This window comes from Sciurus carolinensis, chromosome 6 (genome assembly GCF_902686445.1).
Source record: "Sciurus carolinensis chromosome 6, mSciCar1.2, whole genome shotgun sequence".
Classification (NCBI taxonomy): domain Eukaryota; kingdom Metazoa; phylum Chordata; class Mammalia; order Rodentia; family Sciuridae; genus Sciurus; species Sciurus carolinensis.
This window is the reverse complement of record NC_062218.1, coordinates 138,344,661-138,370,300: the sequence shown is the minus strand read 5'-3', so window position 1 is coordinate 138,370,300 and position 25,640 is coordinate 138,344,661. Positions and strand designations below refer to the sequence as shown.

The following is a 25,640-nucleotide window of genomic DNA, read 5'->3' as shown; positions in this document are numbered from 1 at the left end:
GTTGGAGGTAGGTTATCCCTTTGAGCATTCTTTGCTTCCATTACTCCAAATGCCCTAGAGTAACCTGCCCCTGTCCTTGCTACCTTTCATATTCTTCTTGTTCTGTCTTTATCCGCTCACATGTTATATCTGTCTTGCCTTCCATTTCTCAAAATTTCATGAATACCACTCACTGCAGAGCTATCCTTTCCACCAAACCCTAGAACTCAAGCCAGGCTCAGAAATAAGGAAAGCCCTGTACTCACCATCTGGGTAGTTGGGTAGAGAAAAGAATAAATAAATGTTCATGCTGTATCAGTGGGAGGTGTTCCTGGTGTCACAAGTTAGAAATCTAAATGCATTTAAAATTAGTTTTATCAAATGACACTATACATTTTTTGAAAAGTCAAGTAATTCTAAAAGGTTTATAACAAAAGCTGCAATCTCTTTTCTCATAGCTCCCAACCATAATTCCCTAACTCTCTAGTAACCTCTACCGTGTACTCGATTACTATTTCTTTTGATAGTCACCTTCTTTATATTTCTAAATTAAATATATTTAACATTTATATTATTGACTGTTCAAATATATTCATAGTGGAGCCATCTATGAACTATATTCACAACCTCTTTCCACAAGTTTTTTCCTTTGAGTGATTTATTACCTAATTTAAAAATTAGTTTTCTAAGTACTTATCTCTATTATTTCATCCCAACTTTTTGCAGAAGCATAAATTTTCTCCCAATATTTAAAAAAATTGGGGGTGGGGGTTGTGGCTCAGTGGTAGAGTGCTTGCCTAGCATGTGTGAGGCACTGGGTTTGATTCTCAGCACCATATAAAAATGAATAAATAAAATAAAGGTATTGTGTCCATCTACAACTAAAAAAAAAATTTGTTTAAAACACCAGGTTGTTATTTTTCCCTCTCTCTTATTTCTTTCTCTCCTTCCTTCTTTCTTTTTCCCCTTCTGTCCTCATTTATTTTTCCTTTTTACTCTATTTAAGAAATATTGTGGGCTGGGGTTGTGGCTCAGTGGCAGAGTGCTTGCCTAGCACAAGTGAGGCACTGGGTTCAATTCTCAGCACCACATATTAAAAAAAATGAATAAAATAAAGGTCTATCAACATCTAAAAAATTTAAAAAAAAGAAATATTGTTATTGGAGATCTCATTTCACTAGCTCAAATTTGGACAGGTTTTCCTTTAGACAGGTATCTACTTCAGACTTTCCTTTGTTGTTATCCTAAGAAACTCTTTCACATGTTTCCTGTATGAAAGCCTTTAATTTCTGGATCCTGTGATTTCCATATTGATTTACTGATTTTCTTAGAACATTTCCTTCATTTTCTGAGAAAAGGTGCATAGAAACTCCATCTAAAATTTTCTTTATGCTATCTTCATATTTGAGTGATGGTTTGGCTGGGTACAGAAATCCAGGTTAGTCTATTCAAGAGACTGATTCTACTTTTTGATGTGTGACACCTTTTTTTTTTTTCAGAAGTAACAGCCTTTAGTATTACAGGATTTGGCCCTCTAAATTACAAAGTTATTCCTCTATCCTAACCAAGTGTTGTAATCAATACAGCCCTCCAGATATTTACTAGGTACTTGAGACAAGATTTCTCCCAGTTTTCCTTCCAAACTAAAATTCCCAACCAGAAACTTAATTATACTCATGAAGTTAACAGATTCTCAACACCAGAAATAGGTTAAGGAACTCTTGCTTAACATTTGTAGAAGTTCAAGTTGACCAAAAGAAGACACAGGTTTCTCATTAAACTTTTGTTTAAATGGGTCTCAAAATTCTGTGACAGATTTTTGGTCAAGTTGTTTCCATTAAAAAGTACTGATTTTAAAAACTAATAACTTAAAACTGCCACACACACACACATACAAATGGGCCACAAAACATTCTCCCTTCCTTCTGAAGGTTTTATGATGCACTGTTATCATTAATCAGTCTTTTACTATTAAACTTAAATGGCTAATTGAGACAAACAGTTCTGAGATGGTTCTTCCACCACTGATTAAGACTGGGGTGGCAGGTGTTGGGGGTAATATTCATTTAGCCTTCTGAGCTTTCAGGACAGACTTGATGACCTTGTTAGCTCCAGCAGCCTTCTTGTCCACTGCTTTGATGACACCCACAGGAACTGTCTGCCTCATATCATGAACAGCAAAATGACCCGGAGGAGGATAGTCAGAGAAGCTATCCTCAAACCCCATGAGGTTTTCCTGGAACCACATCAACAATGGCAGCATCACTAGATTTCAAGAATTTAGGGCCACCTTTTGATCACTTCTGACCAGAACAGCAATCAATCTTTTCTTTCAACTCAGCAAACTTGCAAGTAATGTGAGCTGTGTTACAATCTAGTACAGGGGCATAGCCAGCACTGATTTGGCCTGGATGGTTCAGGATAATCACATGAGCAGTGAAACCAGCTGTTTCCATTGGTGGGTCATTTTGCTGTCACCAGCAACATTGCCACAATAAACACCTTTGACAGACACGTTCTTGACATTGAAGCCCACATTATATCCAGGGAAAACTTCACTCAGAGCTTCATGGTGCATTTTAATGGACTTTACTTCAGTTGTGACATAGACTGGAACAAAGGTAATCACCATGCCAGACCTGAGAACACCAGTCTCCACTCGGCCCACAGGAACAGTACCAATACCATCTATTTTGTAGATATCCTGGAGGGACAGATGCAAAGGCTTGTCAGTTGGACGAGTTGGTGACACGATGCAATCTAAAGCTTCAAGCAGTGTGGTTCCACTGGCACTGCCATCTTTACGGGTGACTTTCCATCCCTTGAACCAAGGCACATTAGCACTTGGCTCCAACATGTTGTCACCATTCCAACCAGAAACTGGCACAAATGCTACTGTGTCAGGGTTGGAGCCAATTTTCTTAATGTAGGGGCTGACATCCTTGACGATTTCCTCGTTATCTCTTCTGACTGTAGGGTGGTTCAGCGGAATCCATTTTGTTAACACCAACAATTTGTTTCACACTCAGTGTGTAAGCCAGAAGGGCATGCTCACGGGTCAGCCCATTCTTGGAGATACCAGTTTCAAATTCACCAACACGTGCAGCGACCATCAGGACAGAACAGTCAGCCTGAGATGTGCCTGTAATCATGTTTTGGATAAAGGTTCTGTGTCCTGGATCACCAATGATAGTCACATTATACTTGCAGGTCTCAAATATCCACAGGGAGATGTCAATGGTGATACCATGCTCACACTCAGCTTGCAGTTTATCCAAGACCCAGGCATATTGAAGGAGCCCTTTCCCATCTCAGGTTCTTTTGTCGATCCCACCATATTTGTAGATCAGATGGCCAGTAGTGGTAGATTTCCCTAAATCTACATGTCCAATGACAATGATGTTGATCTGAGTCTTTTCCTTTCCCATTTTGGCTTTGATTTATCAGTGGTTTCATAACACCTGTGTTCTGGTGGCAAACCCATTGCCTGATGTGTGACTACTTTTAAACTTCCTTCTTCCCCTTCTGCCCCACATCTGGACAAGGTAATAAGAAGCCCTGGTGCTCATCATTTGAAAAAGTTTCAAACTACACATGGAAATCTCATTCTCTCACTTTAACCACCATAAAAATCCCAGACCAGTCTCCTTTCCCTGCCTACTCAAGTGATTTTCAGTTGTTTGGGAGTCACATTTCTCTCCAGAAAGCCTCATTATATGAATAAAAACTTTCCATACTATCTTGTGTAGATGGTATCACAGGTCTTGAAATCCAGATAAAATTTTGGGTGAATTTTCATCCTACCCTTGCAAAATCAGTTGTCTTCAGAATCGTAAATGCACTTTTTCCACCATGTTCTAGTTTCTTCTTGCAGTTGCTCTTCAGAAGTCCATTGTCATCCAACTCTTGATTGCTTATTTGCAACTGCTTTTATCTCTCCTCTGGATGACTAAAAATTTTCTCTTTATTCTGAGGGTTTTCAAAAGATTTACTATTGTACCTTGCTATGGGTCTTTATTTCATTTATTGTGATAGCATAGTTTATACTATCTGAACTTTGCTCTTGCCATCTCTGTTCATACTTTTCAAAATCTAAAAGGTGCTTTCAACATATATACTTATGACTATTTTTAATTCTAAAAACATTTCTAGTTTTATGTGTTCAATAATTTCCTTTGTGTTTACTCTAGAATATTGGGAATCACTATTTTTCAGATGTTATAATTCTTGGTTTCACCTTCTAATTATTTTAATAACAGTACTGATTCAGATACCACAAAGTTCACTGTTTTCAAGGGTATTATTCAGTGACTTTTGTGTATCCTCACAGAATTATGCCACCATTGTCACTACTTTTATCATTTTTTTGATATTTGTTCTACTCTCTCATATATTTCCTTAAATTATCTTCTGTTTCTATAGGATATTTTATTTCTGATTTTATATTTTTAAAATTATTTTTGTTCTATGAATTCTCCTTTTTATAGCATCCTGCATTTGTTTTTTGAAACATTTTTTTATCACCCTGAGTATATTAACAAAACTTTAAAAAAAGAAAAAAAAAAGGTTTCTTTCCTTTTCAATATCTGTGTCATTCAAGTTTATTTTTATGTGGTATCCATCTTTTAACAATTTTCTTCAAATGCCTGATAATTCTTGAATGTTCAAGGATGAAGCACTAAAAAGCATTATGAATGGGGTTTAAGAAGAGGTAGGTTTTACTGAAGGGTGTTTAGACAGGGACCAGGCCATGACTGCCAGAACATAGGTCATCTCCTCTACAGAGAAGTTTCCAAAAGAGGAATCCTCTCTCCTACTTGGGGTGTATTTGCCTGAGTAAGATAAGGGGTCCAAGGGTTTTACTACTGAGTATACAGACTTTCACTTAATTCTCTTCCCTTCCATGCCACCCCTATTTTTCAGTATAGTACCTTTCCTCTGAGCAGTACCTAATATCTCTGAGCCCAGTCTCTCTGCTTCGATGTATCTGGACTGCTAGAGAAGGCAGGAGGGTAGTTGCCTTCACAAGTATGGATCAAAGAATCTTACTGCCACCTTAAAAATTTTCCATACATCCCAACATTATACCCATTCATTCAGGAATATGTCATGTCTCTAATTCCTGAACCTATGGCTTGACGCAGTTTGCTTCTTGGTTTGTACTAGGAACTAAGCATTAAGCCTTTTTGTTTTAAGTCACTAATTCAATGATAATTCATTCATCTCAATGATAATTCATTCATCTATCTTCCAGATGCCAAATATTTTTGATTATCTCTTACCTGCAACCGTGTGTTCTTCTTTTCACCTAGTGGTTTCACACCTTTTTTATGCCTTTATTGATACTTTAGTTGGGTTTCAGAAGGGAAAAATAAATGTGAAGGTTCAATATGCCACATTAAATATGAAATTCTTAAATAATTTTTCAAGGTGTACAAAGTTACTAGATTGTACTCTGCTTGGGAGTAGTTCTCAGGGTTTTATTCTGGCAGCAGGGACTGGTAACTGCCAGTGTTTCCTATACAATTAGGAGATAAGGGGAAGGATACCAGGTATTTCAAATGTAGCTCTTTTTTGGGGGGGGGTACTTGGGAATGAACTCAGGGGCACTTGATCACTGAGCCACATCTCCAGACCTATTTTGTATTTTATTTAGAGACAGGGTCTCACTGAGTGGCTTAGCACCTCGCCATTGCTAAGGCAGGCTTTGAACTCTCAGTCCTCCTGTCTCAGCCTCCCAAGCTGCTGGGATTGCAGGTTTGTACCACTGCACCAGGATCAAATGTAGTTCTTAATCTATCACCTTGACAATTCCTTCAGGGTCCCTTCATTATAATTTTGGAGGATTTTTTTGTTTTGTTTGTTTTGCTTTTGTTGATCAAGCTGGAGCATCTCTAGAGACATTCTTACCTCTGCAGTGGTTTGTTTCCACTCTTGATATATTCACCAATCTGATCTTATTTGCTTTTAAGAATTCCTAAGAGCCAGGCACTGTGGTGTACACCTGTAATCCCAGCAGCTTGGGAGACTGAGTCGGGAGGATCAAGAGTGCAAAGCCAGCCTCAGCAATGGTGAGGTGCTAAGCAACTCAGTGAGATCCTGTCTCGAAATAAAATACAAAATAGGACTGAGGATGTAGCTTAGTGGTTGAGAGCCCCTGAGTTCAATTCCAAGTACCTCCCCACCCCTCCAAAAAAAAAGCAACGAAGAATTCCTCTGTATTTCTGGCATGCTGATAACTTCCTTTCTTTTTTTCAAAAATAACTTCAATTATACCAGTATGTAGATGAATCAAATTTCTACCACCAGCCCTGCATGCTCATCTGCCTGTTTGACATTGCTAGTCATCTTAAAGGCATTCATAACTTGCAGCAAAAGTGATCATATCATTCCCTAATTTAAGACTTTATTGGCTTCCTGCTGCTGCAAAGATAAACATCAATATTTTGACATGCACAAGACTATGCAAAGTCTCTAGTTGATCTATCTTATCTTGTAATCACATTTCCATCTATTGACCATCTTTCAGTTCATTGAACACATAATGGTCAGTCCCACAGTAAGGTCTTTGCAAATGCTGTTCTCTCTGCCTGGATTTCTCTTTACTCATCTCTTTGTATAGTTAATTTCTACTCTCCTTCCTTAGATCTCAATTCAATTGCTATTCCCTCAAGGAAGCATTCCATAATCTTACTAAATTCAATTAATTACACTCAAGTCAATCTCTCTTTTGTAACACTAATCACAATAATAATTTCATATTCACTAGTATGTGCTTGCAGGCTTTGGGGATGAGGTCTAGAGTACAATCAGAAGGATTTACACTCTGCTAGGGGAAATGTTTCCATTTTCAATGTTCCACTGAAACAAGAAGCTGAGGAGAGATACAACTTATTACTGATTAGGAGGAAAGACAGAAAGCAAAAGAAGTTTATATCTAATAATCTTACCTGATACTAGTTCACTACTAGATGAACTACTATCAACCTGGAGGTCCTCAGTCACTGAGTCCTATGTGGAATAAGAATTCAAGATAAAGCATAAATTATGAGACTCAATATTTTCATATTATATTGATTTGGTTATTCTGCACATGAAAACTAATGTCAACTTTGTATATGAGTTTCATATGTATAATAGATTCAGCTTACTGATCACAGATGCAATCCTTTATGTAATATTGTATCTAAAAATAAATACTAAACTATAATACTATGGACACATCTAGGGAATCAACAATATAGTAGTCCACTTACTACTGTGAGATATACCAGTAAATAGAAGATGAAGGTGAATATTTTTCTGATCCCTAAAGGAAGAAGGATTTTTTCTCTAAATATAAAGGCAAACAAATACATTGAAAGAAAAAAAATTAATACATAAGTCTAAAATTCTAAAACTAAAAGACATAAACAAATATGGAGGGAGGTGGGGATATAGCTCAGTTGGTAGAGTGCTTGCCTAGCAAGCACAAGGCCCTGAGTTCGATCACCAGCACCACAAAAACAAAACAACAACAACAAATATGGAAATATTTGTCATATGGGTATAAAACTGTCATCAATATGTAATGAACAAGTCAGGCACAGTGGCACACATCCCAGTGACTTGGGAGGCTGAGGCAGGAGGATCACGAGTTCAAAGCCAGCCTCGGCAATGGTGAGGTGCTAAGCAACTCAGTGAGTCCCTGTCTCTAAATAAAATACAAAATAGGGCTGGGGATGTAGCTCAGTGATTGAGTGCCCCTGAGTTCAATCCCAAGTACCTCCTCCCAAAAATGTAATGAACAGGCATTACACATACAAAGAGAAAAAGAAAAACAAATGGTAAGTTGAGGGGAAAATGTACCAACTTCACTTGCATTCAAAGATATGGAAAACAACTATACCCTTCTCACTACATAGATTTTCAGTTTGAGTAATATGCCAATTTGCCAACATGATTCAAAAAACTGTAAACACAATCCACCCTTTGACCTATTGCAAAGTATTTATTTATTTTAGTGTAAGAATGTGAGATACATTAAAAAAAACCTTCTGTACCAGGATATCTACTAATATCTGTAATAGCAAAACCTTAGAAACAATCTCAATCTCCCAACATCAGAAAATACTTAAATTACAGTATATCTAATAAGACAGAACACTATGAAGACACTAAAAATCATTTTTGAAGACAATCTAATGTTAAGGAAATATATATAAAAGCATAAAAATTTGTAAAATGTTTAAAACAGAAAAAACAGACAAATATAAAATTTTGGAGAAATTTTAAAAATACTTTTTGCATAGTATAAATCATCTATAAGAAAAACTTCATTGTATGCTGTTAAAATGAGGTAAAAGTATTTTTTAAAAAAAAGCCTTAGGTTGAAACTGACATCTCCCAAACCATGCTACAGAGGAATATGTAAGCTAAAAATACAATCAAGTTTAATGCTAATGTCAGATAAGTCACAATTCATTTAAAAATTTTTTCAGTTGTTAATGGACCTTTATTCTATTTATTTTTATTTATATGTGATGCTGAGAATGAAACCCAGTGCCTCAGGCATACCAGGCAAGCACTGTACCACTAAGCCACAATCCTCCCGGAATGACATACAATTGTACAACTTTAAAATACTTTACAAAAGCCATATTAAGTATACCAAGAGATTATATATTCTAATGAATAAATGTTAGACTGCTCTGTAACATACTGAATTTTTAGTAGTGAGTCATGTTTCTAATGGTTAATAGAAAGTCAAATGGAAACCATGAAAATGGTTTTAAAATGTTGAAGTGCTACCCAAACAGAAAGAAATCATCAAATAACGTTTTGAACCTCTCACACAGAAAATTAGCCAGAAACACATTTCTTCAATGTTTGTTAAAGAAAAAAGTGAAAATGAATAGCTATGAGACGACCTGAGTCAAAAATGTAAGGTCTTTCTATCTAAAAACACACCACTGTTGATTAAAAAAACAAAACAAAACAAAACAAACAAACAAACAAACAAAAACCCAGAAAACTATGCAGTTTCTACTAAACAAAGACCATTTTATTCTTTCATTTGGAGGGGCACTAACTCCTGCAGGTCTCTAGGCTGAGTATACCTACCCACCATAGAATAAACGTACATACACTCAATGGAGCCATCTTCTCATTCTGGGTCTCTACCTGAGTCCTATTTTCTTGCAGGCTTCTCTCTCCTGTAATTCTTAACTGAGTGCTAACAAACAAACAAACAATACAATTAGTTTGCACCATCTGGATTTGACTCTACATGTCTCTTTCATGTTGTTCTGAATCGGAAAGGATCTTTAGAAGCACCTTCGGGAAGAAGGACGGACCAGAGGATTTGCACCAATACCCAAATGGTGTCACAAATACTTTCCTAGAGGTTTTACATTTCACTTGCTTTAGAAAACCTGGCAAGCATTTTTTTTTTTTAAACAAGTCTTTGTGAAGTCAAATTTCTTGGTCTCAGTAAAGCAAAATTAGAGTATTCCATTTTCTCTCTTTTTTGAGTCTTAGAATGACAGTCTGCCTTGCAGAACATTAGAACTGAGTTTACTAAGAAGCAAGTGGCCTGGGCTTCACTCAGACTACCCACCTCGGCAGTCCAGGGCCGCTAGCTCTCTGCCTGCTCCGCTCAGTCTCTGCTATCTTCGGCAAACCGTGCTCTTTGCCTTTCCCCTTCAGGCCTGCAAGAGGGCGGCACATTTCAGGGCAAGAGCCCTGGTAGCCCGCTCAACGGCCTCGGGGAACCCTGGGCCCAGGCCGCCCTGCCCAACCCGGGGGCACCCAGCAGCTTCCCCAGGCTCCATGGAAAGGACAAGCCTTGGGCTCAGACCTGGCCGGGTCTCTGTCTTCACAGACGGGCCTTGGTCTGGAGTCGGAGTTAGGTTGAGCCTCTGGCCTGCCCGCTTCTTGTAGGTGTAGACCCGTAAAGACCACATGGCCACCCCACCCCTAGGCCTTGGGAGCCTCGGGGGCCCTCGACGTCCTTATCGGCCTTGTCCTTTCCCGAGTAATCAAGCTACAGTCAGAAAAACCGTGCAGGCCTGCCGAGCAAGACCTCTAAAACCAGAGCCGGTGAGTCTCACTCCCGCCTTTTTATCTCGTTGAGGTCGAGCAGTGGCTTCTGGGAAGATGGAGGACCCGGAGGCTGCGCGCCCCCAAGCGAGCGCTGGGCCTTGGGCTCCCTCACCACCAGCGGAACCCAATTTTGTTGGTCTTTACTCCGTGCAGGAGGTCAGTCCTTTACTTTTCATTTACTCATTAGTCAGTTAGGCCCAACATGGGCTACCCAGGCCTTCGCCACTCTCCTTCGCACTGCATAGACCTTAGGAATGGAGTTTTAGGTGTCTGGGCACAGGCAGTCAAGCTAGGGATCAGCCCCACTTAGTGCAGGAACTTCAGAGATCTGAGTGCACATTAAGGCGATAAGGCGCATCTACTTGGGGAATAAACTTAAGCCCCTGGGGCCACCAGTTTATTGGCACTTGAAAGTCTAACCAAGCCTTCCAGCATCCTGGACTCTCAGATATTTCTCAAGGACAAAGTCCCTTAGTCTGTGCTCAGGAGCTATCTCTTGGACATCTGTGCATCTTGTGGTCAAGGCAGAGAACTTCTCAGGGGTTCCCCAACCCTTGAGCTCAACTCAGTGAGCTCCCATTGTCTCCACACACCCAGGTTGAACCATTTAGCTGTATCCAATAAGCATATTGCACACAATAACTATAACAATCTTTTTTCTTAATTTTTTTTCACAGCATTGGAAAATGCAGACTGCAGAGATGAAATTAGGAAAAGCTCAAAGATTTTTCTGGGACTATAAGCACGTATACCCAGTATATTCATAATAAAATTACTCTGAAGTTTTTTATTTAAAATCTCATAGAAACATTGATGATAGTTGATTTAATATGTAATTATCAAAATATAATATAAAAACAACAAAAGAAAGAACAGAGGGTAGGCATTCTTTCCTGATTAGATAGATACACTAGTACTTTGAGCCACTGGAATAGTATTAACTGAGCACCTTTCTCTGTGTTAGGCATTGTGCTAGATTAAATACAGAGACAAATCAGAAATAGTCCTTCAGGCAAAATTTCACAGTTGTGCTGCAGTGTAAAGTGATTATCTTATTCCAACATCCTTTCTTTAGTCACATTCATAATATGCTAACAGCCTATATTCTATAAGCCAAGTGTTGTGGCTCCCCTTTCTCCTTTGGGGGCTCTTGTGAAACCTAAAGTTCTTAAGTGACCTTTGTGAGGTCTGCACCCTGAGAGGTACTAGATTCAGAAATGGAAGAAATATTGAAAAATGAAAACAGACTAAACCAAAAACTGATCTGCTCTTTGGTGGTCCTAGTCCCTAGAACTCTGCCTTACTACATCGAATCACAGAAACTGAAATAAAGGCTTATGGGGATTAATCATAGTTGTAAAATTGGAATAAACTCTGGCATGATTTCTTGAGCCAAAAGAGCCCTTATGTTACCTGAGTCCTTAGGCAAAGGCTCTAGCCCTGGTAGTTCCAACAGACCAGGCTCTGGTCACCTGTTCCAATATGCCAATCAAAGACACCAGCAGTGGTAAAGGGCAAGAAAGGAGCTTTTAATCAATGTGGCCATGCAGGAAAGAACACATGTTGGGGTACAGTGACCTAAGATCTGACTTCAAAGGAATGACAGAAACTTTGAGGTTTTATAGAAAAGAAGGAACAAAGGCAAAGATTGGGGGTTTGGATAGCTGGGAGATTTATATAGCTAGCAGAATAAATTACCCTGGTCAGGCAATGGTCTGATTATCTCAGGACTGGTTTGTGAAGCTCTGGGATGTTCAACATCACTTGGGGGGTGGTGGTGGCAATTTGGTTCCCAACATTAGAAGCTTGTGTAGGGAGGTGCTTCAGTTTCATCGTGGGGTAGACAGTCCCACTTAGTGGGGGCAATCTCATTTTGGGTTGATCTATTTTGTGAGGCTTGGCAGTTGCTTGAAGGTAGTGTCAGTCCTTTGTAATAAAGATGACTATTCTGGAATCCAAGAAAACTGCAGAAGAAAATGACTCAGAGGGAAAAAAAGTTAAAAAGACAGAATCAGAAAGGGACAAAATGTTGGTTAAGAAGGTGACTGCGCCCTCATTCACTTAGAAATGATCTAGTTGTTCCTCATTTTGCAGCTGAGGAAACCACAGATTAGGGAATTTCCTTACAATGGATGGTTGACATAGGGGGCATGACTGTCCTGGAATTTGACTAGTGTTCTCATTCTGTTGCCATTCCTTCAAACATGTGTTGGGAAAGAGGTAGGGGAGCAAGGCCAGGTGTTTGAAGCGCTTGGTAACTGGGGAGAGGAGGGACTAGAGACAGAAGTAATCTGTTTACAACTTCACTAGAGCCAGTCTATAAAATGGAAATGAAACATGGGTCTTATTATAGCATGGAGCATGGTGTTGGGTTGTCATGAATTTGAAGAATAAAATCCATGCACACAAGAGTGAGAACAAAGTAACAGGATTTATTATAGTAATAGAAAGCAGAGTTCCTGAATAGGGAAGCGTCCCAAGAGAGATACTGAAGAGTGGCTATTGTTTGGGGGTTGATATAGGTTTAAAGAAGTCAGCCTCCTGCCCAATCACTCAATATCCACAAGGTATTCATGCAGCCTTTAGTCCAATTAAAATATAAATTAGGCGTTTTTCCTTCTTTGGACAGGCATGAACCCCAGTGACAAAGGTTCTGATTTAAAAATAGCCTTTTTAATAAGTTTCTTAGCAAACATCTGTAGGTACTGTTTGTGCTGTACTGCCAGAAAGTTACCTACAGGCCCATCTCCCTATGTGCCCAGCCTTATCTCTTCCTCCTCACTTAACTATAAGAAGGTGAGGTAGGGCAGAAGCATCTCAACTCAGTCATCTATCTCCCCTAATTCCAATCCCATATACACAGACATCAGTACAAGTGTTGGGTCATGAGCGTTAAATTGAACTCCCATATCACGGTTGTACTGCTCCCACACATAGACCTAGAACTCAGTTGATGGTGTTTTAGTTCATCAAATGATGGATTTGACTAGGTTGGAAATAGTCATGGATATACTAATGTCTATGGGTAAACAAATTCCAATTTTTGAAGAGATTTATGAAGAAAGTTTTCTTTCTGTATAATGGTTTATTATGGAGTAATCTACAGAATAGCTTCGTTTGTGGGTTTTAGGGTTCCATCTGAAAACCAGCTTATTTTTGCTCAGTTTACAATAATGGAATAAATCATAGAAATGGATGGAATGTACCTTCAGATATTATAGTGTTAATATTCTACAACTTAAAAAAAGGGGCCAAGGAGATTTTCCTTCAGTAGGTATTTCTTGAACATCCATTTTGGGGCAACTCAGCCTGGGGTGGGGACAGAAGGACCATCAATCAATCAACCATGTGGGAAGCTTCTAAGTTTGAAGCTGAGTTTTAAGAAATGAATGCTAGTAGTTGGGGGATTAAAGGAAAGAGATTCTAGAGACAAAGAACTATATGTGCAGAGACACAGAAGCATAGGAAAGCTTGATGCTTTGAGGGCACTACAAAAAGTAACTTGTGATTGGAACCAAGGCTCCCTGGGGAAAGGGCAGGATAAGAGATGCTAGACTTTGTGTGCTTAACTAGGGAATCTGAACTTTATCCTGGAAACTATGGGAAGTCATCAAAGGAATATTAAGCAGGAAAATGGCATCACCAGATGGCCATGGCTGAAATGTGTATGGTGAAAGTTGAGGAAGCTGAGGAGGGAACATGACTACTTAAAAAAAAAAAAACTGTACCATTCCAGATGAGAAATTAGGGTGGCCCAAACCACACAAATAGCTGTAAGAATAGAGAGAAGTGGATGATAGCACATATATGAAGACAATCTGCAAAATGTAGATATGACAGAATGTGCCATCTTAAGAAACTTTAATTTGAATATGATTAAAAGATATTATGGAAATAATGTTTGAAAAAACATCATGGTGGAAAATTCAAAAAAAATTTTTTAGTTTAAAAATGATTTAAAAATCCAGTTGGGTATGGTGGCACATGCCACCATCATTAAACAGAAATACAAACTTTTTCTTTCCAAAATAAGGTTGAAATAATACTCCAGAGGCAAGAGGATTACAAGTTCAAGTTCAAGGTAAGAGGATTACAAGTTCAAGGCCAGCCTCAGCAACTTAGAGAGACCCTAAACAACTTAGCAAGACTCTGTCTCAAAATTAAAAAAAAAAAAAAAAAAAAAAAGGCTGGGGATGTGAGTCATTGGTTAAGCACCTCTCTCTGGGTTCAATTCCTGGTACCAAAAAAAAAAAAAAAAATTGAAGACTTAAATCCAGGACACAATTGATGATAGTAGGAGTTCCAGCAAAGGCCTGTGCAAAGAAGAGTATCCCTGGGTGCACTGTAAGATTTTGGAGTTTGGGGAAGCTTACAGAGGATGCGGATGATGTAGCATATTCTGGTTAATATAGCTTGATCCTCTGGTGCTATAAGCATCATGACTGAAGATTACCAAATACACTCCTATCAGGGAATTATGTGATATAAATACATAAAATAGTAATTGTAAGCGATTTTGAGAAATGAAAAATCTTTATTTTTTTTTACAAAAGTTTTCATAAATGCATTTTATAGTTGGTATGCATGCTACTATAACAAATTAAATGAAAATATAATTGGTTAAGATACTTTTATGCATATTTAAAAATTAATATTTTAATCCCCTCAATTTTCAAAAATTGAAAGTAGAATAAGCAAGTCCTCAAAAAAATATCCATTTCCACCCCCCATGCATTACTGCAATGATTTAACAAGGAAAATTAATCAGTCAAATGAATGTTTAAAAACCATTGTCACTTTGTGAAAATCCTTTCTGTGGAACCAAGTTCAGAAGTGCTTGTATTTCAAGTATTTACCTATTGTCTCTGTGTTACAACTATTGTGTTCTCACTGGAGAGTTTTCCATTTGGAGTTTGGTCCCCATCCTCACTTGGATACTAATCCCATTCTGATTGTAACTAATTATAGATTCACAGACAGGATAATATAGCATATTTGAGAGAAAATGTAGACTACTAGGATCCTTTTTTCTTTTCATTTAAATGTGTCCTTAAAATAAAAACTAGCAAGAAAATACAGCCAACTTACAGTTTACCAATTTCACAAAGGATTTTTCATTCTTTTTTTTCCTGAGATATTAAGCAAGTTTCTAAGTAGTCTGTTTTCATGCAAAAATACATTTTCCCATTCTTCACATTCATTTTTATAATATTTTCTATTTTAAATAACTAAATCACATTTGTGCTTGGTACATTTGGAGCAGAAAAGATAATTCTTTTTTTAGAGCAGAAAAATAAAAGATTATTGATTGATGGGTGATACAATCAAATTAAGACTTCAAGTTGCTAAACATTACCTGATTGCAGAAATCCCAGTGGAAACTTGTTTTTTCTCATGCTTCTAATTTTACCTAAATTTAGAATGTAAGAGTGACTTGCATATGTTTAATCCTTAAACTTCTGAGTTCCTAACACATGGACCTAGGCCTATGTACTACACCTGGCCAGTCAGTCTCTTCTCCCATCTGGAGGGGAAGCCTCAATACTACGTAAGGCCATTTTTATGGCAACAGGAAAAAAAATTGGTACATATTTCATATAATAATATACACAACAGGATTGGTTTGTAAAATGAGGAACAGGTCAAAAAGGCCAAACATTTAAGAACATATTTATGCTTAAGCAACTGACTCTGTTACACCTGTAGTCTTAAACGGGATCTTATGGTCAGAGTGAGTATGACTCTTAAGTACATAACTTTTTCTCTATATTGGTTAAAGAGAAACACAAACTTTTTCTCTACAAAATAAGATTGAAAAATCTGAAGCAAGAAGGATTTTTTCATTAGTACATATTGCTTCATTTGTCCATTATTACAAAATTAAGTGGGATTAGAGGAATAGATGAGTACATGCAGTGTATTTAAGGCCCACTGTTTACTTTTCTCAACACGTCTGCACCTATCATTGGCCCAACTGTGATAATTAACTAGAGATCAGGAAGTCTATTAGAGCACAGGATCTTTTGAGTGACAAAAAGAACTCTTACGTTTTTCGTAATTAATCATATCAAACTGCTATAAGGTGTAAATGGAATCAAAATAAGTCTTAAATACTTAAATTGCATTACTCAAAATTCTCTGAAAATTCTATGAAATTCTCAAAATTCTATGAAATTTTGATTGAGTGGAAGGGCAATGGAAACAGCTGCTTTTTTTTGAATTGTGAAGCTACTTGCCCTTAAAATAGTATGACTATAAATTCAGGTAATGATTTTCATCTTTAATTGGTAAAATATTTATTAAATATTTTTAAAAGCCAGTGATATACAGATATAGATTTGGACATTTTAAGTATTTGTTCAGTCAGAAATGCCTTTGAAAATTAACATTAATTTTTAATACAAGGCATGGTGGCACACACCAATAACCCCAGTGACTCAGTAGCCCGAGGCAGGAAGATTGCAAGTTTGAGGCCAGCCCCAGCAATTTAGCAAGACCTGGGTGCAATGGTGCACACCTGTAATCCCAGTGACTGCGGAGGTTGAGGCAGGTGGATCACAAGTTCAAGGCCAGCCTAGCAAGTGAGCAAGGCCTAAACAAATTAGTGCGACCCTGTGTCTAAAATAAAAAAATAAAGAGGTAAAGGGCCCCTGGGTTCAATCCCCAGTAACAAGAGAAAAAAATAATAATGTGCACAGAACTAACTCATTTGTTAAATGTCAAATTGCAAGTCTTCAGAAGACTATGGCAAAAGTATATGTAAAAAACTGAATAAATACATCAAACGATGCTGTTGTCTACTTTTGTTTGTTTGTTTTTTTTTGCGGTACTGGGGAATCGAACTCAGGGCCTTGTGCTTACAAGGTAAGCACTCTACCAGCTGAGCTATCTCCCCAGCCCTGTTGTCTACTTTTGATAAGACTGAAATGTAAGTGTACAAGCACTGATGTAGATTCATCCAGTAGACCCATTGATTATGCAGTTTTTAACTGACAGCATTCATTTAGAGTTTGGACTTCTTCCAGAGGGAAGGAGCTTCTGCCCTTTCAGCACATATAATTTGAATTAACACACATAAATTGCATATGAATTGTTTGTACATTTTCAGAGTCTTATCCCTACTGAAGAAAACACTTTCCTAGGAACAGTGCCTTCTTCAGATGCATACTCCATAGTTTGGAACTGATGTGCTGTCCAGAAATCAGGGCTTTGGTTACATCAATTTCTTGGCACCTAGGTACAGGGTATATCCAAATACATAATGCAAGAAAGGAAGTTTTATGGTTAAACTTAGGAGCACTTAAAGATTCAAAGAATGGAATTATGTCACTAGCATGACAATTAAGATGGACTTAAAGTTTTCTAGGGGCAAATTAAAGAGGTTCTTCAAGATTATGTTATTAAGAAATTATTTTCTTTGGAAATAGTATCTACTTCTCCCCATATAATACCTTGATAGGATTATTGAAAGAAAGTGAAACTGTTCAGAATCATATCCATATTTGGTTTCCCAGGCCTGGCATGCACATATTGAGAATGGAAGAGGGAAAGACCCCAGCAAGGAAATATTAGGTACATTACTGCTCCTCACCCTGAGAAAAAACTCCAAGATTCTTCTTAAGTATTCCCCAAGGGTCTGTTCATTGTAGAGTCAACAGATTTTAGAATTCATTATGGTAAGAAATCCATGAATATATGCATACTATTTTTGATTAGTTTTACATTACATTTTTATAGGTAGTCCTTGAATATCTTAACATTAATAAATGAGAAAATATATTGAAAGATCTTTGTAAGTTGTTCTATGATTATAATGTTCAAGATTATCTGAATTTGCATTTTCATGAATAAAAGTAAAAATCAGAGATAAAACTTCCACCTCAGTAAGGATTGTCATGTTTAAAGAATCTGAAATCACGTAGAATGTGAGTTATGATGTTTTCTTTTAGTGTGATTCTATACACATCGTTTTAATTTTTAAGTCTGACTTAATTGTAATTTTGATAATCAGTTGTTGAATGAGGTAGACATTGCCTAGATATTTGCTCTATCTTATTATTCCACAAATAATTAAGTACAATATATCAGTAGCTTTTCCTTTATGTTTAATAGGAGTTCTGTGAACATTGAGAATATATTACTTTTAGTGGTACACAGTTCTTGAGGAAATGTCTTAATTTTTACATTGCATTTGCGATATTTTTAGCAGCTTGCTACAATATAATTTTAATAAAAATAAAGTGTACTCGGTGATGATAGAGAAAATATTGTTAAAGACCTCTTGGGACAGGAAAAGGCTCAGTCATAAAATCAGGTGCTTATTCTTTCCCAGCTGTGTCATTTTTACTCATTAACTTTCAAGAATTACTATAATATTGCTTCACAGTCCATTATACTGAGAAGAACTTTCCTTGAACTTCACATGGAGGTTGAGTAAAGCTCTTCTATTTGTTTTTTGAAGTACTCTCTCAGCTCGGGTCTCTTAGCCTTTAATGTTGGTGTCAGCAAGCCATTTTGAACTGAGAACATGTCAGAATGGATGTAAATGGCTTTAACCTAAAAATCAAATGCAGAATACATCTTTAACAGGAATAAAACACAGCATTAATAGCATACATGGTGAAAGTAAACAGATATATAGGAACAGATGTGTTGATAAACACTATGCTAGGTCAAAAAATTATGTTAATAATATTTCAGCCCATTTGATGTGTCTAAAAGTCATTTTACCCCTTCCTTCTAATTTGGCCAGTCAACAGAAATGAATTGGTTGCTTACTCTGTGCCAGGCACTGAGGATACAAAGAGGAATCTTGAACATACATACCCACCGGGAGCATACATCTGCACCCAGGAGAGCAGATGGAGAGATGCTGGGCAATGATTAGTATGGCATGCACAGGATGAAGGGCCTCCAGCTCAGTAGATGGTAGGGGAGAGGGAGGAGCATCAGGGAAGACTTCCCACTTCAATGAGTATTAGAAAAATGAGTAATAATCAACCAGCAAAGGGGGAGAGATGGGTAGAAAAGGGCACAATAGATAGAGGCAGCCGCAAGAACAAAGCCAGGGGTGGAGGAATCATAAATGGCAGAGTGTAAGAAGAGAAACCCAAGGGGTTTCTTGTTCTTGTATAAAATAGGTAAAGCGAGGGATGAAGCTGAAGTGGTAGATGGGTCACTTTATGCAGGAGCCCAACCTTACTCTACAGGGTGGTACTGAGTGTTTTCACACAGATCAATGGCATGGCTGAACACACACCTTAGAACATTCTCTCCAAGAGAAGTGGGAAGGTGGTTTGTGAGAAAGTGGAGACTGGAAACGGGAACTATTCAGAAGGACGAGGCCAATTCATGGGAGAGGAGTGAAAGGCTGCACTCGTGGCAGCAGCAGAGATGGAGATGAGTAAGCAGTTCTAAACCATTCACAGATGAACTGGCAAGAGGAGTAAAGGAGGCAGCCTCTGGGATTCCCAGGTTTCTGTTTTAGATGGCTGCCTAGAGACAGTGATGCTATTCACAGGAGGAATATAGTCTGGGGGACATGATAAGGTCAAGTGAAAAAAAAGTTTCACTATGGAATTTTGTGAAATCTACCAGAGGGGAGGCATGGAGAGCTCACACTCAGTGTCCACATTACCTATACCCATGAGGCAGAACCCAGGCTTCTTTCAAAGTCTCCTGGTGAGGCAGAATGGGGACTGGAAAGGATGGAGGAACTGATCTAGGGGAGCCTGGTGAGGTTCCTCCCATGTGCAGCTCCAGTAGGAAAGCTCATAGGCAGTTCTTTGAGAGTCCTATGTTCTGACCTTGGGTGGGCTGCATCCTGAAGTGATGCCATCACTAAGAAATTATGTCCTGAAAACTGGGACTAAATTCAGTAATTTTGTTGAGACAATACACTTACATCTTTAAATAGTGATGCTATTTAATCAGGGCTGTGAAATGCTGTACTTCAGACTTTCAAGAATTAAATCAAAATATATGTGTTAAATGCACATGTACATTCACTTATCACTAACTGATAATTATGGAGGAACTAGTGTGCGTCAGGTACTGTGTTAGGCATTGGGGATACAAATAAGTAGCAGTCCTGCCCACATGGAATATATAATCTAATAAGATAATACAACTACTATGGGCACAAACAGAGAGGGCCACTAATGGCAGTCAGGTGGTTGCTTCCATAGTGCCCATTCCCCACTTCTTCCACATTAATAGAACCATGACTTGGTTTGGGGCCAGAACAATCTGTCAATCATCACAGTCCTGTTCTCTGATTTCTTAACCATTTCTTAGCCCACAATTCCCAAACCTGTAGCTTCCACTTTGTGACCAGGAGGTAATAAGCCAATGTGGAGATAAACCAGAATGGAGAGTGGAATAACAGATGAGTCTAGGTCTTTGAGGATCTGCACATACATGGAACAACCTTTCTTTCAACTTCTTGTGTGTGGCATGGGGGGGAGGGGGAATCAAACCTAGTGTATTTAAGACACTGTGTGTCAGGTTTTTCTGTTAAAGCTGACTGCATTTCTAAAAAAAAAAAAAAAAAAATGTACTACAGATGGAGTATGGAGTATAGGGTTACTCTATCGCTGGGCTAAATCCCCAACCCTTTTATTTTTACTTTTTGTTTTGAGACAGGGTCTCACTAGTTGCCCAGGTAGGCCTTGAACTTGAGATCTACCTGCCTCAGTATCCTGAGTTGCTGGGATTACAGGAGTGTTCCACCATGCCTGGCGTGACTGCATTTCTGATATACCATCTAAGCCATACTTGGGCAGCGTTCACTGAAAAGGGATGCCTGAGTTGAACGCTGAAGGATAAGTAGGCTTTAGACAAATGAAGATAGCAAGGGGGGAGGGTGGCTGCTATATGGTCTGAGGACAGGAGGCTCATAGAGGCAATATGGGCCAACACATATCGGGAACACTCACAGTGTAGGCTATGGCCTAGGGTCCAAATGATGAAGAAAGGTATGGGGTTGGTGAGGTTAACCCGTCAAATTATAAAGGATCAATACACCTAGCTAAGGAGTCTGAACGTAACTCTTTAAACAGTTTTATGTATTAAGAAACTGACTCAGAAGGGCTCTTTGGAGTGATACTCTGTTAAGAATGGATTGAGGTGGGGTAAGAGTGGGAGACAGAGGACCAGCCACCAGGCAGGGCAGACTGGTTTGGGCGATGAAGTTGGTGTTGGGGGTGGAAGTTGGCTTTGGGTAGAAAGGCAGCATTAGCAATCAGTTTATTGGTTTGGGTAAAGAGTAAAGAAGGAGAGCTAAGAATGACTCTAGGTTTCTGCTTGAGCAAATACTAGTGTTAAAAACTGGATGAGGAACAGAGATTTTTTTGGAGGTGGTTAGATCAAGCATTCATATTAAGCTTGACATGCTTCTGAGATAAAATGGGCTTTGGACATTGGATATATTAGAGCTGCAGACTGGGCTTGAGAGAGGGAAGGAGTGACTTGAGGAGGAGAAAGAAATCAGAGTGTATACAGGCCATGGGAAGAAGAGTGAGAGGTCACTGTGTCTGATGCCACTGTCCTATGAGGGAAGTTCACAAGGCCCAAGGACACGATAAGCTCAGAAAAGAGCTTATTTCAAAAATCAACTTATGCAAGGAATTTCAATGACTGTTTTCAAACTCTCTGATGCTAACAGTCTGGTTCCCTGGCAGGTGAGTATTTATTTATTTTTAAATTTTTTGTAGTTGTAGATGAGACAGAATACTTTTGTTTATTTTTATGTGGTGCTAAGATTGAACATGGTAGGCAAGCGCTTGCCAACTGAGCTACAGCCCCAACCCAGCAGGTGGTTATTTAAAGATAAGAATGCATTTTTTACTCAGAAAACTCTTTATTACATTCATTGATTTTTAAGTTTTTAAAATTTTTTGGTACTAGGAATTGAATCTTGGGTTGCTGGACTTCTGAGCTATGTCCCAGCCTTTTTAAAAAAATATTTTTTATTGTTGCATTATAATTATACATAGTCATGGGATTCATTATGCCATAGTCATACAGGCACTTAACAAAATTTGATCAATCTTATTCCCCAGTACCTTTCCTTTCCCTCCCTTCCTTCCTCCCCCACCTGCTTGCTCTACTCTACTGATCTCCCATCTATTATTAGTATTATATATATATTTTTTAGACAAGGTCTCACTAAGTTGTCCAGGCTGGCCTTGAACTTGTGATCCTCCCTAAAAAATTCTAACAGATTCTGACATTTTTACCCATATTTGTAACTAAAGAATGTGAAAGTTTTCAGACGAGCACAGCATTAGTAAATCAGATTCATCTTTGTCTCTTAAGATACTCATCCAAGGGGCTGGGGGTTGAGACTCAGTGCTGGAGCTCTTGCCTCACCTGAGTGAGGCCCTGGATTCAATCCTCAGCACCACATAAATAAATAAAAGAGAGGTATTATGGTCATCTACAACTAAAAAAATTTTTAAAAAGATATTTGTCCAAATGAAGGATTCATGTTTGTCTTAGTGTAGCATAATTTGGTAATACAAACAGCCTTTGGAGGCTTTCAAGTGTGTCAGGGATGGAACGAATATCATGCTAAAAACACAGCTAGCATTACAGAGAGCCAGTTAACTTCACCTCATATGTGGAAATATTCCTACTTGGATTTCCAACTTTAATAGCTGGAAATCTGAGGTTTTGGGCTAAAGTTGGATATTGTGAAATATTTCAAAATTAATTAAAGTTTTTATAAAGAATGTTTTGTTTGCAAACTCTCTCAGTGTGCTTTCTACTCAAAGAAGCAAGGATTTGGTCAGGAAAAAGGACGCTATTTTTTCGACCCCAAGGAATATACTTTCCCCCTAATTTGTTGTTATCAGGCATAAGTCATCCTATGACACGTGCAAGTCTTTGGAAATAGGTCCCAAGAGAGAAGTTTGGTGTACTGAGGAGGGAGTCTACAGAGGATATGCTGGGGGGGATGTGATGTGGGTATAGGAAGGTAGCAGGGATGGAGGTAGGGAAGGGTGGTGGGATGAAGTAGGGGAGAGGCAGAGACAGTGGAGGTGGCACGGAGGAGGGAAGAGGCAAGGTGGTTAAGTATCAGAGGGGAGTAGAGAATAGAGTCCCAAACCAACAGTGGCAGCACTGTTCAACTTGTGTATGTCACTTAACTTTAAAAGTCTTGAAATCACCGTTTGGTGACAAAATTAATTAGCTTTTAGAAAACATTAACATAATCTAAAGCAAGTTTAATCCTAGATGCATTGATATAATAGCTCACATTTAAATATGAAAAACTGAAATATGAAAAACTGTCAATATGAAAAACTGAAAAATGGACAGTCCAGAAAAGTTCTCTTCTGACAGAAACAATATCATGTAAGACTTTAGTAGATGTAAAGCATCTACCCTCCTTCTTTTAATAGCACACTTTTAAAAAGGAAACATGCAAGTCAAGATATAATTTCTACAGTATCTGTACAGCCTGGGTTTCAGCTGGTCTGCATTCCCAGTAGCACATGAAGAACACTATGTAATTGGGACAAGGATCTATGTGCATTGCCAGGATTTGGGGTATACATCTCTGAAAATATGGCAGTAACAATCTATAAAATATATAGTACAGGGAAGATGAATTTTGTAGGGAGAACTACATAAAGCTATTTAGATGGTAAGTAAAATAAAACATGATCTTAGGAAGAAAGAATGGAAACAGGTAGAATGTGAATATCTGCCAAAACAGTTCTCAGCACATCTTGAGTTTCAGGGCTTGAGTGGAATATCTGCAATACAACTTATCTGCCTGCAAAATAACTCTGCCTGAGAAGAGACTATATCATCTAATACAGTTTTGCAAAGGCCAAGCAAACTAGCAGCTTAAAGTCAGCTCCCATCTTAGTCCCTCAGCGAGCAGGTCAGTATAACACTGCTGCCAGGATGCCAGTCCTTGCTTGAGTCTGACCTACAGCCCTGAGCTATTTTAATTCTTCTATAAAATACCTATAAAATCTGCTTAAGTGAGAAAAAGTTTAGTAAGTAATTGGAAAAAAATGAGTTGAACCAGTTGTTTAACACTGACCTTAACTGTGGGCCTCAAATCAATAGGTTTTTTTCTTTCCAGAAGTAAATCAATTTTCTATAATAATTATACATTTTCTCATAAAAACCAAACTTCCCAATTGTGAACCTGTAAAAAAAGGCATGAGATTCCCTCTTCTCCAGTAATGCTTAAACATGCCATGAAACTGGCTTCCCAATTTTTAATGAGTAGATTTTTGTTGAGAAAAGAAGGAAAAAAAAAAAAAAAAAAGAAGGAAGGAAATGCTAGTGTTAGCTTTCTTCCTTGAAAGTCACAGAAAAGAGACTGCATAGCTTTTAACATTTTTTAAATGTAACATTTAAATTTTGCATTGGAATAAAATACCTCAAAAGTGTTCCTTTATGGCAACATAAAAGCATGAGCTTTTCACAATTTTGAAGAAATATAACATTTTAATTTTTCAAAGGTATTACTCAATGAAAACTTGACTCTGTTTGAATGAATAATTTAGGACAGAAGCAATAAACAAAAAAGATAAAACATTTAAATGAATTAGGAAAATGATCATTTCTGAGTTGCTAAGTAAGTATTCATTTCAGGAGGAGGAAATACAGTAAAATATTTCTAGGGAGGGAATTTGAAAAGTCCATTAAGCATTGACAGTTCATATTGTCTATGCAAATTCATAAGGCATATAAAGATTAAGAAAATTATTAATCATGATGGTTAACTATGCTTAAATACTTCCCAGTCACCTACATATTTTAATTATTGATATAATTATTATAAATACCTCCTACCTACTTATTAAGATATATCTTACAAAGATCTCTATAAATTAATAATGATTGACCTAATTTGAAGAATTGGATATTTTTGGAAGTTATTCATATAGTATATCAACTTTTTTATTTTTGTAATTTAAAGTTGAATGCAAATCAGCCCCCTCAGAAAATCTGAACTTCTTAAGCATTTAATAAATTATTTAAACTCTGGACCTGGCTGTTTGCACGTGTATGTTTAGAGTTAAGCCTTCACTGACTATTCGTTTTTGAGGAGGGAAAAGTTCCTAGGACAAGCTGACAATGGATTATGGGCTAACTGAAACAATTTGTGCTGAGCTTTGGCCCTGAGTCAAGAGCATACCCTTCTAAGGCCTGAGGCCTAGTGCTTGCTCTCCTGTGGTCAGCTGAGAGCGCACGCTGTGGTGGGAAGGAAGCCGAGGAATGAGGAGGAAAGGGGAACAGAGAAAATCAGGAGATGACAACCTTGGCAATATAACTAAAGACCTCAGCATGGCAGCCCTCTATTTGAGGTTACCATGGTGAGGACAGATGATTAGAACAGAAACTGTTTAAGGCATGTGGAAAGTCTCCTTTCAGTAAAGACCCTAACCAAAGCAATGATTAACACTGGAAACTTAAACCAAAGGTCCCTCTTAAGTGATGGTACTTTTTTTTTTTTCCCCACCCCCTGTGAAAAGGAATCTGGATGTCCTATAATTATTCTTATGTCCTGGGGAAGTCATGAATCCTAACGCCAGCAGAGGGCGTGCAGG

General features: G+C 38.0%; 2 protein-coding genes across 6 annotated transcripts in view; both read right to left on the bottom strand.

The window, feature by feature from the left end:
• Meikin (meiotic kinetochore factor) overlaps window positions 1-9,923 on the bottom strand; it is a 103,260-nt gene extending 93,337 nt beyond the window's left edge. The window contains exons 1-4 of the mRNA XM_047554798.1: window positions 9,818-9,923; window positions 9,578-9,668; window positions 9,106-9,193; window positions 6,930-6,990 (exon numbers count right to left, since the gene is read on the bottom strand). Coding sequence (XP_047410754.1) covers window positions 6,930-6,990; window positions 9,106-9,193; window positions 9,578-9,668; window positions 9,818-9,923 — 346 coding nt within the window. The remainder of the gene's footprint in view (window positions 1-6,929; window positions 6,991-9,105; window positions 9,194-9,577; window positions 9,669-9,817) is intronic.
• Window positions 9,924-14,579: 4,656 nt separating this feature from the next.
• Window positions 14,580-25,640, bottom strand: part of Acsl6 (acyl-CoA synthetase long chain family member 6) — a 58,362-nt gene continuing 47,301 nt past the window's right edge. For all 5 annotated transcript variants that reach the window (XM_047555423.1, XM_047555421.1, XM_047555419.1 and 2 more), the window contains one exon: window positions 14,580-18,618. In XM_047555423.1, coding sequence (XP_047411379.1) covers window positions 18,481-18,618 — 138 coding nt within the window. In that variant the 3' untranslated portion in view covers window positions 14,580-18,480. The remainder of the gene's footprint in view (window positions 18,619-25,640) is intronic.